The sequence below is a fragment of the Prinia subflava genome, chromosome 9, assembly GCF_021018805.1.
Source record: "Prinia subflava isolate CZ2003 ecotype Zambia chromosome 9, Cam_Psub_1.2, whole genome shotgun sequence".
NCBI classification, from domain to species: Eukaryota; Metazoa; Chordata; class Aves; order Passeriformes; family Cisticolidae; genus Prinia; species Prinia subflava.
The window spans coordinates 15,280,375-15,301,473 of record NC_086255.1 but is presented as its reverse complement, the minus strand read 5'-3'; the positions used below and the strand labels follow the sequence as shown (position 1 = coordinate 15,301,473).

Genomic DNA, 21,099 nt, shown 5'->3' with positions numbered 1-21,099 from the left:
TCATTGTAAGTTTTCTTCCTAAATGCTGCTCTCATGGTCAACCCCTGTAACAACTCCATTCAGATTCCTGAAGTTTTTTTAGTGGAAAATCCTTGGAGCTTTTTACTGTACTCTTATCTTAGTACTTTCCCTCACCCAACTTTTCCAAGGGATGTCGAATAGTTACGAAAGCACCCACAGGTAAAGTGGATGGTATGAAAATTTACATACCAACCTCTTGGGTTAATCCTGCATCAGTTGGAACCCTTCAGTAGAGCCAGAAAGAATTCAAATGCTGGGGTTTGTGTTCATGCTTAGCAAAGCCATGAAACATTCTTACCGTTATTTTCTTGTCCCTGGTGCAGGTGGAAGTGAAGCCATATGTGCTGGATGATCAGATGTGTGACGAATGCCAGGGCACTCGCTGTGGTGGAAAATTTGCTCCATTCTTTTGTGCCAATGTTACCTGTTTGCAGTATTACTGTGAATACTGCTGGGCCAGCATACACTCCCGTGCTGGGCGGGAGTTCCACAAACCACTGGTAAAGGAGGGAGGTGACCGGCCCCGCCACGTCCCGTTCCGCTGGAGCTGAACCCCGGCCGCGCCCAGCAAGAAGTACTGGAGTAAATAAAATTGAGTGAAAAGAGAGCGCTGCCTCAGGGCTTAGTGTTCTGGAAATCTGTGCATTCGTCCTCGACTTTAATGAAGATATGGGTCTTTTATTACTATTATTATTATTTACAGTCACATTACTGAACTCAGTGTCCAGTATAATACAAACCGGCAGAGTGTAACTGTACTGATTTTGCACTTTGATTCACACAAACATCTGCTTGGTACCTTAATTTCCTACACAAGACTTGTCACTAGTGACATTATGTAGACTGCCATTCTCATCAGCCTTCACTGGGCTGATGTGTATGTGATGAAGATTTTTTTATTGTAATTATAATTATTTTTATTTTTAAACTGGAGCATGCACTTATTTTCAGAAATTTAGACTTGCCCCTAGCAGATGACTTACCAAAGGTAATATTCACAAGTAGGTGGCAGATGTAGCAAAAACTTAAACAGATATTCAGCAATCATTAGTTTGGGTCATTTAGAATAGTAATAACCCTTAAAGAAAATAAGCCTTTAGTTGCTCTCGATTTTGACTTGTAAGGATGATACCTCATAAGCTGGATCAGACTTTTTTCTTTTGTTTTGCTGAGGGTTTTTTTTTTTGTTTGTTTGTTCTGTTTTGTTGGGTTTTTTTGTTTTGTTCTGTTAGGTCTTTTAGTGTTATGTAAATGTATGCTGCAATAGCTTTTGCTGCTATTAAAATGGTATTACTAATACCATAATACTCTATTCAGGCTAGGGTATCAATTAAAAATGAATATGTGATTAAAATAGTGATGGCTGCTGAAAGGAGATCAGTATAGCATACAGAAAAGCTTCCAAGGAAGGTCAATATTTTTTGACTGCATGTTTACTTAATCAGGTTGCTGCATGCAATAAATTTTATATATGTCTAATATAAAACCTGCCCACAATGCACAAATTATGAATTTACGTAGGCTACAAAATGCTCAGTAACAAAAAAAATTGATTACTGACTGGAGGAAGGCATGCCTCAGTAAATGTAATGCTTCTGAAATTAGGATCAGCCCATTACAGAATGACCTATATTACAACAAATATAAAAACTAGCTGTAGGATATTCTTAAAAAAAATTGTGGATGGTAGATGAAGTACTTTGCGGTGCTCTGTTATATATCGTGCAATTTATTTTATATAGTAAAGTGATTATGTCTAGTACTGTGATCAAACTTAACTGTTAAAGCCTCTGTATCTGACATTACACATTTTTGACAGTTCATAACAGGTACATAAACAGAAATGAGCTCTTAGTTACAATCTCTCTCCTAATGCTTGCATCATTTACGTAGCTGCAGACCTTGTCCAGAAAACCAAAGAGCTCATGCTGGCGTACATACACTACCGATTAGATAGTCTGTCAAACTAATAACCTAGGCACATTTAAGGAAGTTAGGTAACAAAGTGGTGCTAAAGAAATGTCTGCATACAAAAGTAACGTGAGATGTCTGCTCTGTGGACGTGGCGTTATCTCTCTAATCCCTGGATGTATCCTGTGAAGCTTGAATACAATTAAGACCTGCTAACACAGTGGACATTTTTTTAGCATGAACTATTGGGCTGCAGATAGCATATAAATATAAACACACTTGGTATACTAATGATTGTGAGAATGTGTACACTATTTTTTTTTTCTTTTTCCTCCTTTGTTTTTGCAGTTCTGGGGACAATCTGACTGGATATGACACCGCATAGTAGATTTAAATGTTCTGGGTTTTGTTTGTTGTGATGTCCTTCTTTGTGTCTAATTTAGTAAGTTGGTTATCCCAGTGTTTAGTTGCAAGTATTGGCTTTGAAAGGATTTTTTCTGTTTTTGGAGAAAAAAAAAGAAAAAAATAGTTTTTTACTGGTTTAAAATGCTTATTATAATTATCCCTTTTGAAGTTACTTCTGGGCGGTTTTGTGATATTGCTTTTCCCAGCCCAGGTGTCTTTTCTGTTCTTTTTCATCTGTACAAGACATTTTGTTATGCACTACTTTTTGTATCTAGACAGTTTTCAACAGTTGGCTGATGATTTTTTTTAAAGAAAAAGGCATGCTTTCTGACTGACATGATCTTTTGCAATACCTCAATTTTGAAATATAGGAAAGAAAATGATATTTTCTAAGTAAGTTTATTCAGAAAAATATATATTAATTTAATTCTGCAAGAAAAATGATTTAACAGATGGGTAACTTTATTTTTTTCATGCTTATTTGAGTTTTTTTGAAAATGAAGAAGTTAGAGCTTTATAACTGTAATATTAAAGATCATAGCTAACCTACAGAAGTCTACCTAATTATGTGAAAGAAGTAAACCTTTTTGAAGAAATACCCCTCTTTCATGTAGAAAAATACTCCCAGAGAGAAAGAGAGCGAGAGCGAGAGAAGCTGGAAAATGTACAATATAGCATAATGTTGGATTAAATCTGAAACAAAATCATCATAAAGAACAGGTGTAAACACAAACTCCATTTGGTGCTGAAAGTTGTGAATAGAAGGTGAAAAAATATTTTCCCTTAATTTGTATATTTATAATCAAGTGTGATTATGCACGACTGACCAGAATTGTGAGAGTTCTTCTGTTTGTATTTTTTTAAAGAGAACTTTTTTTAGTTTATTAAATTATGACATGCTCCCTTTTGTTTTGTAAATGAATGTGCCCCTGAGTTGTTAATATGTTATATTAAAAGAGGGTCCTTCAAAAAAAAGTAATTTTTTAAAATATGGAGTTCTGAACTGCAACTTGACTAAGAAGCCCCTGGGTACAACAGGTCCTATTGTGGCCTTTTCTGATGTGAGACTTGAACTAGTCGATTTTTTTGAAGGCTAACCTAACCTCGACTATTTGTTGTTATGTGCAATACTGTTTGTACTGTTTGTATAAAAAAAAAGAAAAATGAAAAGAAAAAAGGCATAAATCTTTATTGCAGATTTATTTTCATTGCAGACTTTAGACATTGTGATTCACTAAAATCATTTTTCTACTGTCAAATATGTACCTTTTCTTCATGCTGGTATTTTTTCAATAGTAATGTAGCCTTTGTACTGAGACAAATTTTCATTGTTATTTTTAGAAAGATTTTTTGCTAAGAAAAAAATTAAACATATTTACATATTTTTCATTTTTATTTCGTATTTTCTTTAAGGAGTGCTTTCTCAACCATTAATATAGTTGTTTCTGGGAGAGACTTTCATATCTGGTCAATGTCATTAATATTATTTTGTATTTTTACTTGGAATAAATTAATTTTATGATGCTGATTCTTTAAAAGTTTATTTTTTTCATTTTCAGTTATTTTTGAAGCTAAAATCTTTGTAATATTGTTACTAAAGTGTCTAGTTTTTTGAAATGCAAAGCTTTATGTATTAACTTGCTGATGTGGTTTACAATAGTGTGGCAATGATGAAAATGGTTGGTTATGTAAAGTGATTGGAAAATTGTAACAAAGAATTGGGCAATAAAATGACAGAATGAAGCAGAAAAAACGTGATATTTTGAAAAGCCTTTTCCTTTATCAAAATGATTTAGGGAGATAATAGGGATGTCACAGTACCAGTTCGCTGTCTAGATTTATACACCACCAGTGTTGATGAAATACTATTGCCGTTATAAGGAACTAAATCTATCGAACAATGGGTTTTTGACCCTGCCCATTCAGCATAATTCTTCATTACTTTTCTTGTCATGAACTCAGTAAACTCTCTTTTCAATAGCCTTAGATTGAACCTCCTAAAGTATATATTCTCCATTGTATTTTGCCACCGTGTGATTTATTTAACGAAATTGCCCCTCTCCTGCACAAATCCCTCTCTGCATGCGTTTCTCGGTGGCAGCGTGGCGCAGGCTGGCGGTGCCCACGGCGTTTCCTAACCCAGCCACCCCACGTGGGTGGGAGCTGCCAAGTTAATGCAAAATACTCTCTGTCCACCCCCTGGTAGCAATGCAGTAACTCATATTGCCACCACGTCTGAACATCCGTTCAGCTTCTTTGTCTTTCTCCGTTCTTCTCTGCCTCTCTCGTGTCTTTGTCCCTTTTTTCTTTTCTATTGGCAAGACCAAAAGCCAGTATCAAAACACTTTCCACCTCCATTTCCATCACCTTTGTTTCCCTATGCAGCCAGAAGAAACCCCTTCCTGAAGCCAGTGACTCTGTTCTGGCACCTGAAACAATCCAGACTAAAACTGGTGTTGCGTAAACAGGGCACACAATGACTTTCTCTAGACAAGACTCTCGCTCCCACAAGTCGCCGATGACCTTTTAGACTTAACTTCTGCTCGAGTGTTAGAGTGGCTCGTCCGTGACTTGTGGGAACAAACGTGCCCAGAGTTGGTCTATTGTGTATCCTCTGTGTGTTCAGTTCTGTAAGTAATGTATAGACTAGATCAAATAGTGAAGTAAAATTTAGACTCAAATTAGGTACTACTGGTTGGAATGTACACAAATTGCAAACAAAGGAGATTAAGGAATGAAGAGGGAATAAAAAATTCCTGCTAAGTGGTACAAAGTTTATGCTTATATTTCTGCCGACATGCTTGTATTTTATAGCCTGCTAGCAAGGCATGGGCTAAAACAAATTGTATTGCAAATATGCAGTTAGCAAATAACTTTGCTGATTTCACTATCTGTTAGAGTAGTAAAAAAAAAAAAAAAAGAAAAAAAGTAAAAAAAAAAAAGAAAAAAAAGGCGCTTAACTGGGAAAAGCTCCCATGTTAATATTTCAGTATTGTGACATCTCTACTTGCAAGGTATGAGTGAAAGATTAGTCACAGATTTGTAGAAATGTCTCTTTTGTTTAATCTGCTTGTATGTAGTTGCTTTTATGCTAGTTTGTATGATGTCAGCTAAACCCTTTTTCTTTTCCTTCCTTCCTTTCTTTTTTTTTAAACAGACAAACTTCTTAATCTCTGCTGCTATAGTGTTCTATCATACCACAGAGTATTTTATATTCATGTTAGTGACTACTCTATACCCCAAATGGGTAGCTGGTCAGAAATCACGTTGGTCACATAATTCTGACACACTCAAATTTACATGACAAAAAGTTCATCAGTAAGTAGAAAACCAGGGTGCTAACAAGAGATAATTTTTGCTCTTTTTTCTTTCCTGGATGTAGTTCTGTTGGGGTATAAAGTATTAGATATTTGTAATTTTACTGTCAAACTAATGGACATAACTTTTAGAGCATTCACAGCTAAGATCTCTGTACTTGTTTTTCAACTAATTTTAAATGTACTGTATCTTTTATTACATGTTCTCTTAGATTGTTTTTGCTAGTAATTCTAACAAGGCTTCTTCCTTTTTGGCTTGGACTAATGCTTGTATGGAACTGCAGTACTGTGACTAAACATGGAGCTCAATGCTGCTATTGCTTACAACTGCTTAAACTTTGTAGTTTGGACTTTATTTTTTTCTGTAATAACTTATTAAATATAGTTGTATGAAGTACTGATATTTGTCATCCTTTGCACATGCTAAGGAAATCTTGGGATATGCATTATGGGAATGTAAACTAGATACAAAACTCCCAAATCTTTTAGTGGAAAACTGTTTACTAGATAAGGTTAAGCACACAAACATGCACACAAACTGTCTTTTCTAGTTATTTTATAATGCAAGTATATAGTCCACTTATATATTCTTTCTAAAGTGGAAAAGCCACCTTGAAGAGGTATTTATTATGCTAAAGTGAATGTAAATACAAAAATATATACGATGGAAATATTTCTGGGAATGTAGAATCAAGTGCCTTGAGAAGAGGAACTGTTGAATTTTTTCTCTGAGGTAAAGAAAAGCTGCTGGCTAACATATTGCACTCTTATTAGCAGTTTAACAATGGTTACAGGCAGAAATTAGACTGATCAGTTAAAAAAAGAAAAGAACCACTGCAACAGAAGTTTGTAAAAGTTTAATGGTCTCCTATTCTTAAAAGATAAAGCTCAGCAATACAGCTGTTTAGAATGCTACAGGACATTTCCTTGAAAAAATGTGAATTCTTCTATGTCAGGGCAAGTGAAGGCCTCAGGAATAGGGCATGGTGTGTCACTGCTTTCTTTCAATGTCTGCATAAATGCAGCTCAAGAGCCCTGCTGGAACCACCAGCATTAGAAATTACAGGCTGACTTGTTTTCACACTGGTGGTGAACAGCTGTAACTTTCAGGAGAATGGTCGGGCTCTTGGGCTCTGCCAGGAGAAGTGCTTTTGCAAGGCACTGGTCTGTAATATTCATTCCTGTGAGCTTCTCCTTACTTCAGGGCTAAATTTGAGAAGGGAGTTCTTAAAAACACCTTCCAATTAATCACTTAATTAATTTATCCTTTCACTGTACAATGTTCCAAAACCATCTGGACAAAAATCAGTCTGAGCTTAGCTCCTTCTCACTTAAAGAGGAAACTCACTTAAAGCTGTGGGAAGAAGTGCAGCTCCTCTGGACCTTCTGATCCCCAATCCTTCCCTTCTTGATAAAGTCAGCCATGCTGCTGGCCAGCTACACTGACACTGACAACTCCCTTCTCCAGCTGATAGCAGCGTTTACCTCAGCCTTTGCCTGCAGTAACTTAAACCAGTGCACTTAAGTACAAAAGGCTGCATGGCCTCTTTTGCTTCTGCTGGGTATGTGTTATTTTGGCAAACTCAAACTGAACTAAAATAGTCACCTATGTGACTCTGGATGTGTATTAAGCTTATTTAGACATGCTCCCAAGCTAAACATTTTTGCACTCAAGGCACTAAAGCAACGTGTGCCCCCTCACACAGACCTGCAGAAAAGCTGAAGCTTAGCTCTTAAAAGCCATAATCTGCTTTCCTCTGTTTAGCAAAAGATAAACAGCATGAGCTCAAGGGGAGAATTGCTGTGTTCTCTCCCAGGGATGAACCAAGAAATGGGTTTTAAAACAAAAAACCTATGTAACCCGTTTTCACAAAAATGTTACAAGCTACCTGCAAAGCCCTTAAAGAACACAATTGCATTATGAACACAGGATGAAGCTGGATGCAGCAGCTGCACACACAAATGATGCCTGTTCAGATGAATCTTCTCTCTCTCCCCTGGGGCAAGCAAGTTTTTGCAGTTTATTTTGGGTGGCAAACTGCTCACACAGCAATTAGAGAAGAAAACATGATAAAGGTCCAGAAATCTCCCCCTTTTCCTGTTTTTGAAGGAGAAATAAACTACCAGCAAGTATAAAGTCATATGGCAGGCCCTTGGCAACAGCTGGGACAGAATTTGTGCTGTCCCACCCAGAGCACAGTAACCTCCTGGTGTGTCTGTGCCTACCATTGCTTGAGTACCGTAGGAGCACCTGGGGCTAAATCAGTAAAGCCAGGTCTCCATTTAGGAGCTTGAGTGATTATTTGCAACCAACTTCCTAAAATCCCCTTTGAGCTGCTGTCCTAGCATTGCTTGGCCTGTTTTTGTGAACAGGAATATATAAAACTGCTTGTGTCATAACGCTTCTCAGTTGTTCAATAACCTAAGACGTACCTAGATTCTCAGGGTATTACCCTGTATTGTTTTTAGCCTGCAGGCCTAAATATAGAAAGCACTTGCAAACGTATTTATTATTTTTCACATACTGGAGATCAGAGGTGTATTTCTCCTTCTCTATCCAACCAGAGTGGTCAAAACACTTGGGGATATCTTTATGTTTTACTATTTTCTTTTTCAAAGTTTCCTGCACTATGGAGCAAGAACTAAACCTATCTACTCATGGTTGTGGCAACTACTCTTAACTATTTTGTGATACGTATTTTGTGCTGTACCAAGTGAAGAATGGTTTCTGGAAGAGCATAAGCATCACCATTAAGGTAAATAATCAAAGTGGTTGTTCATAATATATGTAACAAGATTGTGCCCTCTGATACACCTGCTTGACTTCCTTGCCAGCTTCAGCATGTACCCACTGAAATGAAAGTCTGAAAGAGAGATAGAGCTGGTACAATTCATATATAAAATAATTCTGCAAAATACTGCCAAAAGTCATGGCAAAGATAAATGATCTCATCTCCTCTGTCATCCACAATTTTTGCCTTTCAGAGTTACAAAAACCCCTCTAATCTCATTGTCAGACTACAGAACATGGTCAGAGTCAAGTAACAACCGTGAAATTCTAGGAGATGGGCAAAATCTTGTTCACAATGTACCCAATTCCTCCAGCTGTGCCTTGTGCATATTGTTGTACACACAGAATCACAGCATAGACACACGTGACAGAAATGTCCTGCTGAGCTATCTGCCTCTACCTTTCTTGCTTCTGACTGGACCTGCATGCTGCCATTTGTAAATGAGCGAATTGCAGTCACTCTGGCAGAAATAAGCAAGAGTATTTGATTATTACACTGAACTCAGAAACAGGGCAGAAACCAGAACCAACAGCTCCTCTCTCCCAAGTGGGTGTCCAAGCCTTTCAGTTCCTATGCTCCACCCTCTTAGTCCAGAGAAACTTGATTTGTTTTATATTGAAGTGGAACAACAGAAAGCAAAAGCCTTACTCCAGTCACAGGCAGCATAACACAAGTAAGCACTACTGCTGTGAGCGTAAAACACTGTGTGATAAACCACCCTGAAAAGCAACTAAATTCACCCATGCTAAAGCACCTTGAGTATCTGCATCCCATTTACTTACAGGTGCCTAACTTAAGGGCACCATTATGCCATGGCCACCACAAGCTAAACAATTAGACATGGTGATGCTCTAATTCAACATCATGGGTATAATTTGTAGATTCAGCTTTGAGACCTTGACTTGCTTTCCCTTTTCTCAGTTCAGATTTTTTTTTAATGTGTTCATTAGGTGCTTAGATTGTTCTACTCAAAAATGCAAAATATTGATGCCAGACAACAGCAGAAAATACATACTCTAACAAGCACTGAAAAAAATTATCTGCCACACTGAGGAAAATGACTCTAAAGTCTTGAAGTACTGAAGAACTTGCATTCTATGAGGCAAAACAGGGAATATTTGATAATGCAATCACACCCCCTCACACCCCTCCATGCCCCTCACCCCAATCCTACAAAGGACAAAAAAACCAAATCCAGAAATGGTATGTTTTAGCACTTTTCTGTTGAGAGAGTTTAGAGATGGAGAAGTACCATTACTTTATGGCCATGTAATGAAAGCACTACCCTCAGAGCAGGATAGGATATAAACATGACAAACCGTAACAGTCTCTTGCTAATGTTTTGTTCTGGAAAAATCCATCAGATACCAGGGAATTTCAGTGCTACAATTCCTTCAGTAAAACTACTTCAGTCACTGCCCTGAAAAAAAGTTTAGTATGGACTATATAGCCAGAAGGTCAGTAAAAAACCTGGTCATGAGGAGGTATGACTTACTGAGTCTGGAAACCTCTACATCATTATATAACCCAGTAACTTCTGTAATTAACTCCCTGCTGTGTAATGGCTGTTGACATCAAATCCTCAATGAAACTGGGGGTTGTATGAGACAAAGGAAAACAAATGCTAAGATATGTGATAACCTCTGCATTTGTCAGACTATTCTTACACAACATATTAGAAGAAACCCTTAAATCTTAAATTTACCTCCATCCTGTGAGTCTTAGCTCCACTGAACAGAGCCTACAGAGTGTAGAGTACATGTATAAAGTAAGAGCAAAAGCAGCAAAGTGTGGGGATGAACCTTTTCTGCAGTTGAGACTTTTACTAACACAGTATCTGTGACACATAAAAGGACTCCACACAAACACAGAACAGTTTGCCTTTGACAGAGAAACTGCAGCCCTGAGCTGAAGATGTCTGCCACTGCCCTTAAGTGGGACAACCACTTATGTTTGGAAAGGGATCTTAAGGACCATCATTTCTGTCTTGTTTGATTTCTTGTTTCTGAATGACATACATGGGCAGATAGGTGACAATGGCCGTTCCACTGAGACGTGATGCCAGAAATAAGGCAACACTAGATGACATTCTCCTTTTACTTTTTTAAATACTACTCAAGCTTATGCTCTCCTAACCTAGTTTGAGTAGAATTTAGAACTATATTTATAGCAGGTCTTCCACTCCGGAAATTGTCTTCACTTGCAGAAAGGATGTTCTCTAGTAATTAAGTTGTGTATTATAAGCTGCAGTATTGCCCCTGAGCAAAACAGTTTGGGCTAAGCCTGCCTGCTTTGATCCCAATTTCCTAATTATTATGGATCACCCTCTTGTGTTTCTGTCGAGTGTGAAGAGTTCATGGGGATTGGTTGTATCAGTTCTTTCCACAGGGGAATTAAGCAGCATTCAAAATGCTGCAGGAGGTAATGCAGAGTCAGCAAGTCGCAGTGGCCTTCTCTCAGACAGTCCTCTTAAATCGTGTTCTGGAGGAGGGATGTAACAGAAATAGCATTAGCCAGAAGCGAACACTTCATATCAAATACTCAAGCTGAATCTCTGCCCAATTTCCACACCAATTCCAAATGCACTATCAGATTAGAAATTGGGGTGGGGGGTGGGGGTGTCATCCATTTTGTGACTCCTGCAGAAACAGGAATGCGAGAACTCATTGGTCCCAGGAAATGGAGTCAGTGGAGTCACTCAGCTGCAATATGCAAATTCCGAAAACTTGGTTCTCTCAGCTTCCTAAAGCTCAGGCTGTACAGCTGAGCCAGAGCCCATGTGACTGTGAGTCTGCCCAGCTCTTGCTAAAATGGGCTCTCCCTGGCTATCTCCAGCACACATACTGTTCCCACAGACTGAGCTGTCATCACCAGCTGCACCACCTGCCTGGGCTCCTGGGGCAGCTCCTCCTATTACCGAGCCATTTACTTGTAATAGCCTCCCCCTGGCAATCAGGGAAGATGCTGGTTCTCTCTGGATCTAAAGAACGTGATATCCCCTCTGAGGCTTTAGAAGGTGCTGATATCACCCCTCTGCAGTTCCACCTCTCCCCATGAGCACAGTCCCAGATGTGCTCTGGACCCTTACACATACCTCCCCTCAGATCATCCCTGCTCTGCAGTACCAACAGAAGCCTGAGTGCACAGCTGAGGAAGGGATGGAGCAAAACCTCACTGGGCTTTCTGATGCAGCCCACTGAGCTGCATGCTCCCATTTATTCTACAGTAGCCAGGAAAATGTGTCATGAACTGAACCCCACTTCTTGCTGCTTTGCTTGGACATATTTGGGGTGCACCTGGAACAGCTGTGGATTTGCTGAGTGTAGTTCTGTCAATACAGCTGATAGCAGCCCCCAGCTACTTGTGGCTTTTCCAGCTGGAGGAAGAGCTGAAGATGAGGAACTCAGGCTATAGTGGGGAGGGTGGTGTCCAAGGTGTTCATTTGGCCTGACCAGCTCTGATGTGAAGTTACACATTCAGCTGTAAATGGAAAAAAAATGCTTTCCAGGAAAATCTGGTTTTGCCATTCTACCATTTTGACTTGGGCCAGGCTGGACAGGCTCTGCTCTTCAAGGGAGAGATGTGATTAAAAAGGAAGAGAAAGGACTACACTGTAGGGCAGTAGTCTTCCTATTAAAGGCTCATTCCTCCCCTGCCAAGGAGGGAAATGGCTGATGGCCTGCAGACATTTGTTAGTACAAGTGAAAAAAAAAAAGATATAAAAAAATCACTGCCCAGAGGAAAGAAGAAACTCCCTCATTTGTACAAGTTATGGTGCAATACAGTGAAGGATCCATTTTTCAAAAAATCAGGACATGGAATAGAATGTTAGATTTAAATGTATTTCTCTTACTTATAAGTGTCCCAAACAGTCTGTCCTCTCCCTCAAGATTTAAGCTCCTATATCTTCTCCACACTGCCCTATAAACAATATTTATCTCATCTGTAGCATGGAGCTGGTGTAACTTCCTTAATTCAAAGGAGCTTACGCATTTCTCTCCCAATCCTGGTGCAAAAGCAATTCCATTTCCAATATTTCTCCTGGCTCTTATTTTGTACTGCCCTAGTTCTAAACTTTATGGAACAAGCACTCAACTTTTTAGAAGTGTGTGTAAAATTTTTGCCAGTTGTCTGGGTTGCACTTTCATGCAACCTAAATAACAAGTCACAGCTTCAGCAATCCACATTGCATGGCCTCTCAAGTAAACCATCCCATGTTTATTCCTATCAAGGTATCTGTCCAATGCATAAATTACAGTCTCACAGGATGGAAGCTAAAGCAGATTTGCTGTCTGTGCTGACAGAGCAAAGCAGGCTACCAGTTTTCTACCACGAGAGAGTAAAGCAGAAATGTTGTTAAATTTGGAGGAAGACTCCTGAGAGCCAAGGTTTGAACAGCTATAGGAGCCAGAATTCCCCAGTCAGCAACACACTTTTAAACACAAGCCTGACTGACTGGAATTATTTATGTGCTTGAAATTACATAGACACTGAAGTAATTGCCAACCTGGGGCCAACAGCTATATCTGACACGGTGAGCCAAAACGTTTCCTACCCCAGTATGTACCAGTGTTCCTGCTCTTGAACCTGCACAAAGAACTGTGCCATTAATATGTAACTGAAGCCCTTGACTGAAGGGCTATGAAGGACCTATTGCTAAACATTAAACTAGACATTTGTGCACCTGGACAAAGATCATATGCATGCATGTGCAGTTCATCAAAGGCAGATGTAACCTGTAAAGACAAATGATCTGGCCAGCAATCCTCTCAGATTTTCTAGACAGCTGTGTGCGTGCTTTCAAAATGTACTCTGATGACACCCAGGACAAGCAGATTCCAAATCCAACTTCTGAATGAGGACATGAACCTCGGACTGAAGGAAATTCCTCTGGTTTGTTATCTGTTGAGCCTTTCATCTGCATTTGCTCCTGGCTGATGTAACGACACCTCATCAAAATGGTTTCTAAGAATATCATATGCATTGCTCAGAATGCCTGCCACATAACTCAGAGTTGAGCACCCCAGCACAGGGAATCAGCCCCCCATTTCCATTTGTGGCCCTTAGATGAGAGAGCTGTTGATTCAGCAGTTCATTTCAGAGAAGAACTAATATCTGCCCCTTTTCAAATCAGGTGGGTAGCTGAAAATTCAGGGTTGGCAGAACAGGCAGACAGACTGCAGGCAGAGAGATTGCACACAGAATCAGGATGTTCTCTGGCATGATCCTATGAACAGTGGAATTCCTCCTTTGGTCAGTGGAGGAGAAATACATGAAACAGTGACAATATCTGAGATCACAGCTGCAAATGCCTTTGAAGGTGAAATTGTTTGTGTGGAAAAACCTTTAGTACTGTCCTAATCAAATTTCACTGTAGGGCCAAACTGAAAAAAATAAAAAAAGATGTAATTTAAAATTAAAGTCCAAAACTGTTCCTGAAAACTCCTGCTCAGCTACTGCATTACCTTGAAGCTGTCTGAACTCTCTGGCTAAGTTGTCTAAAGGTGCCTCTGCACAGACCCAGAACTGCCTGCCCTGGCAAAGCAGAGTAGGTCACTATGGGAGACTACCAAAATCCAAAGAGCAAGTGTGTTTGTAGACCTGCACTGCACACTTTAATTTCCCACCACCAAGCCTCCATCTTTTCTCACAATTCATAAGAAGAGCTTCAGTTGCAATGACATATTAAAGAAAGAAAAAAAAATTAGATGACTGCAAGGACACACAGGTGGGAATTCCACATGACATTCCCAGGTGCTGAAGAAGGGCAAGATCTCAGGTGTGCTGCTGTCCACACCACTTCTCTTAGCTAGTCCTGGTGAAGTTGCATTGCCAAGTATGAAAGCATTAACTGCCCTCCACACTGGGCAGGTTCAAAATTCCCCAACCACCCAACAGGCATCCAACAGCCTAGAAAGATGCACCTGACCTACTGGGTTTATGAGATATTATTAGCTGCCCCTACATGCACTACAGGCAAGTGAATTATGAGCCTGCCTTGAGGATCAGCAGGTCGAGTGACCTGGTGTTATTTCTCAAAAACTTGCAATTACTAGGAATGCTTGTTAGTGAACTAGAAGGCAAATTAGAATAGTCCACCATGATGATACCAACAGAGTATCTAAACCTGGACCACTCCCATGGCAGAAATATTTTCTCTGATTACAGAGGACATTCTAGCTGTCCCAAATTTTCTGAGGGAAAACACACACCCCACAATTTTTGTGTTGCATCTGTGGACTACTTAGTGACACTTCCTGTGTTCAAAGAGCCTTGTACAGGAGAAGGGTGACACAAATTGTACCCATATTTAAATGTGCCCTTCTATGATTACATCAGTCATTTATTAAAATATTTGGGGGGGAATTCCTTTGGCTTTTAAAACAAAGCAATTAAAGGCCAGAGTAATTGCAACAGAAACTGTCTTTGCAGGTGCTCCTCATTACAGCCTAACACTAACTTAGTGAGAAGGAATTTCTGACTGCACTTATTTCCCACACCTGTGCCACCAGGCCTGACTTAATCTAATCAGTGCATGTTCATTTGCTGTTCTTCTGCTGCTGATCATGGTTAAGAAGTTTCCATTCCCTGGACACTTAATCCTATGTCTCTGACAGAGTTCCAGCTATCTCAACTCTTATCTATCTAATTACTAGAGAATGCAATCTCACTCTACAAAAACTCAAGTTGGAAAAAAATTAATAAAGTAGATTAGCTGGTAGAACTGACATGACAAGAACTTCTGGAGAAGGAAAGGTCATAAAATGTAGTCAGACCAAGCATCTCTTAAGCAACTTAATTTGCAGCTCTCACAGTGCCCTAAGACCTGCTGTGCTGCAGAGGAAGAGCAGAATTTTATAGCAGGGTTTGTATGCTGCCTTGCTTTTTTAGCTGACTGGACTCTCACGTGCTGTTGTGATGAAAATAATTTAAAAAAAAAAAGAATGAAAAGAAAATTTATATAATTCTTCAAAGGAAAGCCTATTTGGATTTGATTTGTTTTACAGCCTAAATATTACCACACTCAAGCCTATGCCCCTCAAGGCACTTGATGGTTTTGTAAGCAATCACAGTTGCTTAGGACAAGGAGTTCTTTAAGTTTTACTAAATCTCTTCTAGGCTTCAGGTGCTAAAGAGACATGCAGGTATCAAGCTAATTTGATTTTCAGCCAAACACAATTTAACCACTCACATTCCAGCTCCTCAGACTCAGCCAAAACTCTGAAAGTATCTTGAACATATAAAATATTTGCAAAAATTTCCAGTCTCCTTCTTTCCAAGAGAATACTCATCAGCAGTTAGGGCAGAGCAGTAAAGACTCTTCTTTCTCAGGCCAGACTATAACTTTCCATTCAAAGTCAGTGTAGTTAATTATCTTTGAAAGTATTTATGTTTCATCAGTGTCTAAAGGCCCCAAAGCAAAGCAGAGCTTTGTTAGGCCTGGCATTATATAAGGCAGAGAGAGCAAGATTCTGTCCTGAAGCGCTTTCAGTCTAAGTACGAAAAATAAAATGAGCACATAAAAGTAGCAGAAGGATGGAAATGACTGAGATCTTACAGCCAGTCAGGAATGCACTGGTCTCACTTATAATACTCAATAAAGACAGTCTTTTTTCCAAAAGAAAAAAAACCTAATAAGGTGATGATCTCTTTCTGCCTCCATCTCCACTGTAGAGAACACATATTGGTATAATTTAATTTCTATACTTAACAAGTACAAGGGTATAAGGAGGTTTAGCCGCTCGTTCTTTCTCCCTGTGTAAAGAACTGAGGTTGAAAGCCTGACCCCTCTTTGAAAGGACTGTGTTGGGTAGAGAGGTTATGAACATTTCACATTTCACTGGCTCTCTATCCCCACACTGGATTTTATTAGGTCAATGTTTCAAAGCCGTGGCTGTGATGTCCAGTAAGGACTATGGCAGCATTCAAACAAAAGTTGTATGCAGAAGAGCACAATACAAGAAGCTGCTTCTCAGCAATATCCCATTACATATACACCCATTTCCAACTGAGACTGAATTGGTCAAAACCTATTCAATGCACTTAGGTTAACTCTACAGACCCTTTGGATTGCAAATCAGAGCAGCAGAAGCTAGAAGAAAAGGTTTGCTCAGACATTGGGAACAACTCAGACATCCAAGTTCAAAACAGTTCTGACTCAGTCTGGCTCAGTTTCTGTTAGGCAGGTTAAAATGCAATGTTTGTACCAAATAAAGCATGAATAACAACTCTGCCTTTGTCTGCCTCTTGCACCTCACTGCTGCTGAGCTGTGGGAGACAATGCCCCCCACCCACGACACTCACAGAAACTTCACCTTCAGCTTCCTGCTTGTAGATTCTCCGGTGGGGCAAGGCTGGTTCAGTGGTGCAGGGGACTCTTCAGGCAGCTCTGAGTCTCTTTATCTTACCAAGTCCTAGAGTCAATATGCTGAGACTGCTTCTACTTTTCAAGTTGTTCTGATCCAACCACTCTTTTTCAGAAATTATTAGAAAGTTGTGCTCTCATTAACACATTTGATGAATTATTCTAAAGGATTCAACCCTGCATTAACCTTTTTGCTCTGTTTTATTCTTGGAAGAAGAGCTAACAAGACTGATTTCTTCATGATCTGAGAGTGCATTATCATTCCTTTGGCCTACTGAGCAGCATGTTGTCATCTTTTTGAAACAACAGGGATATTCTTTACACTGATAAGAAGATTAATAGAAAATTGTATGGTGTCATGTAATTTGGGGAAAACAAAATCCCTTCTCTTTGTTTTTTTTTTGTATCCCCTAGAGTCAAGAGAATGTTTTCCAAGTAGCTGCAGGTAAGTAGCAATTACATTACCAGGACTTTTTTTGCACTTTAGCCAAAGGAAGTTTTGCTTTAACATGCATAAAATGAACAGTCTGTGATGCAGAGACAACCACAGTCTCTCTTCCATAGGGAAGCACATAAAACCCAGACCAGAGTGAGCAGCCTCATACCCTTACACATTCAATCTCACATTCTTTACTCAGTTTGTGTTGCACTGTGGAAAAGTTTCAGGGTGAAAGGAATCCCCCTCAAATCCACTCATATCCTAGTGGATTGCAGGCCTCTACACTAACAGCACTGAACAATCACTCTAGTCCATAAAAATGGAAATAGGCCTGGGACTGCCACTTCCCCCTGGTGGTCCAGCTGTGCTCTAGAAGAAAAGGACAGCAGCTGGTATTTGTGCCCTGTTATGCAACCACGATGAGGAACATTATTCCTGTATCCAAATCCTTTGGTTTGGGCATGACAAAAATACCAAACTCCTCAAAGAGGAAGTTACAGGCATGTGAGAAAGCTGTAACTAAATGCATAGAAACACCAAACCTGTTGCAGTGAGGGACCTCTGCTGGCATTTCCTCAGGTGAAATTTCCCTCACACGTTTGGACCTTCGGCCTCATCTTTAGCCAAAGGGCAAGAAACAGACCTGGAAGTCTCGAATGTCACTGCTCCTGAGCATGTGTTCTCACTACTAGTTAAGTGAGAAGTATCTTGAGTTGGAACTAACTTAGTTACCCACTTTAACTCCCAATGAACTCAAACTGTTTTTTCCTGTGGTTCCTTTCATTTCAAGAAGCTGGGGACTCCAGGTACTGCGGTGCTCCTGCAGCAAGGGGTGTGTCCCACTGCCTGTGGGACTGTTCCTGGGGCTGCAGTAGGGAACTGCACTGTTGCTGCACCAGTGCAGAGCCCTGCCCTCCACTGCCCAGCAGTACAGCAAAATAGCTGCTGGACCATCTAACACTGCTAAAAACTGCTGCACATCACCACACCTTCTTCTGGGATGTAGAGCCTCAGACTTTCCATCTTCCAGAGTTTTGCTTTAACAGTATTCATGTTTTCCCCCCCTACTTATGTTTCAGAAGCTCAGGCAGCAAGAACACACCACTTACCAATGCAGGATGTCTCCAGCAGTAACAAATGGACTACTTTGAAAAACATAATTGCTAGGTTGGTGTTTTCAACACATCTCTGAAAACATAATCTCTTATAATTTGAGTCCTGACTATGCTACCACCTACTAACACACAGAAAGACTCACTGAAGTGGAACTGCTCTTTAGTCTCACCATGATTAACACCTGCCACAGGAGATGTAAATTCCCTAGCAGCTGTGAGCTAGGATTAGAGCAAGGTTGAGGTTTTTGTGGGTTCCGGTTGTGTTTTTTCTTTCAATGATGAGGAAAAATAAGGAGCTTTAAGAGACTTGGAAGGCAACAATTTTTCCAGTTTTCTCTTTCTCTTTTCCCATTTCTCAAGCGCAAGAGATTATTTTCTCCCTTTTCGAATTGCTTTGGAAACTTTAAATGCTGATGGGGAAATTTGTTGAAATAAATTTTAGAGCAACCTCCTTCTTATACTTCAAGTCCCCTACCAAATTTATTCTACCTTAACTACCTGCATCACTAGGTACTTCCTAAAATACAATTTACAGTTCATGAAACATCTTCTGCACATCTGCAGAGAACTGGCTGATTACATGGTCCTAACACCTTTTTGCAACTCAGCAACTGACCTGGATTAAAGACCTTCTCTCTTGACATCATCAACCAGCCAATGGTAATTCCACAATTATCAGTCATCCATGGGAAGCGAGGAGATAGGACTCAGCATTGCCAACTCCCAAATATTTAGGGGAATGTTTCTTGCTCCTCTCACCCCCCCTGTAAAGTAGAATCAACATGTTTACACAAAAGCATTGAATTTCCAGCTGTAATTCTAGTTCTCATAAGGTCAGATAAAAGTTTGAAATAGTGATGCCTAACATTTTTTTTATTTTGTGAACTGCTTTACTTGAAAACTAATGTCTGAATCTGTTGGGGGTATGGGTCGGGGTATATAAAAATACCAAAATTTTATGTCTGTGCTGTAAAGAAAACTTGTATCCAGATTACAAAACACTATTCTAGTGGAAATCTTAAGGTATTGAGTTGTTGCAGACATAGACAGATCTTGATGCTTTTCAGTTACTTTGAATTCCTCTGAATGCTGATATACAAAAGTTAATGATATATAAAACAAGAATGCACCTGAAGCTTCTCAGTATGCAAGAGATCTATTTCTGCCATTGTGTCCTTAGCTTCAAAAAATCCTAATTAGCAACCGGTCCAATCTTTTAATGAGTCTGTAACATCCTTTAACTCTGCAGCCACATGCTGTTCAGATTGCCTTTCCTATTTTAATGTGAGTTAATTTAAGGTTTCACTTTTACTCATCTCCTAACTTCCTCAGCTGTGAATAATCCTTACAGCTCAGTGATTTGCCTGGTATTTGTTACCTGGGACATGCTGCTAAATTGCTGCTACCTGTCCTGACAAGCCCTCTGACTGAGACAGCTGACAAACGTCTAAAAACAAAATGAAAGGGGAAAACAGCCACAAATTCTCCTCATCTTAACTGAGTGGTGTGAAAGAGGGGTTACCTCATCAGCCTTTGTAATTTTCAGGGATTAATTAAAGGATAATGTTTGCCGCAGAGGAGTTTATGAGGCAATAAATAGCTTTTGCAGCTGATTAAGTGCCAAAGCGAAGCTGATAAAGCCATCTAATAATTGCAAAAGCCTTTTAGTGCCTTGAATACATCTCTGCCACGGATGCAAGCCTTACTCTGTGACAGATCAGCATCAGACTAACAAAACGGAGGAGCCCTCCTTGCCTTTAGAGGCCTTGGGTGGATAAAGTAAAATCCTCAAGCTGTTCACCTCGGCCCCAAACCCGGGCTGATCCCCACCTGGCAGGAATCCGAAATGCCGCAGCTGGAGCCGTCGCTTTTGCCGCCGTGCGAGCGCCCCGACAGCGCAAAGCCCGGGCCCCCCTTGCCGGGCCTGCAGCAGCCCCAGCCCTGCCCGCCGTGCCCCGGGGTCCCAGGCGAGGGTTGGGTTCTGGGCTCACGATGGCAAACCCGGGACGGGGAAGGAATGGGCAGACGGGGAAGGAATGGGCAGACGGGGAAGGAATGGGCAGACGGGGGGCCTGGGGCCGGCCTGCCCTGGGCGGGCGGTGGAGCTCTGAGGGCGGGGGCGCCAGCCCCGGCAGCCAGCGCGGGCACTGAGGGCCTCCCCCAGCCCCTTCCCCCTAGGGCACGGCAGGAACCCGAGGAGCAGCGAGAGCCTCGTGGCTCTGAGGCCCTTTCTTCTGTTCTGCCATTTGGAGAGTGAGGCATAGCGAGGGCATGACGGTAGGGAAGGGTTAGGTTGGATATTAGGACCAAGTTCTTCGCCTAGGGTGTGTTTGGGCACTGGAACAGCTCCCCAGGTCAGGTCACAGCACCAGCCCCGACAGAGCTCCAGAGCTGTTCGGACAATGCTCTCAGGAGCACGGGGTGACTCCTAGGGCAGTCCTGTGCAGGGCCAGGAGCTGGACTCGAGGAGCTTCTGGGTCCCTTTCAATTCACGATATTCTGTGGTTTCACGACTCTCTGAAGGCAGTGTTGGCTGCTGCATCCTCCCGGCCAGCGCTGGCCTTGGCTTCTGTGGAAGGGCTGTAGTTTCTCTCTAGGTTTCTGTGCAGGTGCAAGAAGCTGTGGGGTGTCCGTGGCCATCTGCTGCTGAAACCTATCTGAACTTTGAGTCTGGCTGGTTTGTTTTCTCCTTTGGGCTGGCACAACAGGCTCCTGTGGTGGTGGTCGGAGCCAC

At 40.8% G+C, this 21,099-nt stretch overlaps 1 protein-coding gene across 8 annotated transcripts in view; it reads left to right on the top strand.

Annotated features, from left to right (window-relative positions):
* The window catches only part of CPEB3 (cytoplasmic polyadenylation element binding protein 3), an 80,010-nt gene extending 75,915 nt beyond the window's left edge, over window positions 1–4,095 (top strand). For all 8 annotated transcript variants that reach the window (XM_063405588.1, XM_063405583.1, XM_063405582.1 and 5 more), the window contains exon 10: window positions 345–4,095. In XM_063405588.1, the coding sequence (XP_063261658.1) occupies window positions 345–572 (228 nt within the window). In that variant the 3' untranslated portion in view covers window positions 573–4,095. The remainder of the gene's footprint in view (window positions 1–344) is intronic.
* Window positions 4,096–21,099: the final 17,004 nt, after the last annotated feature.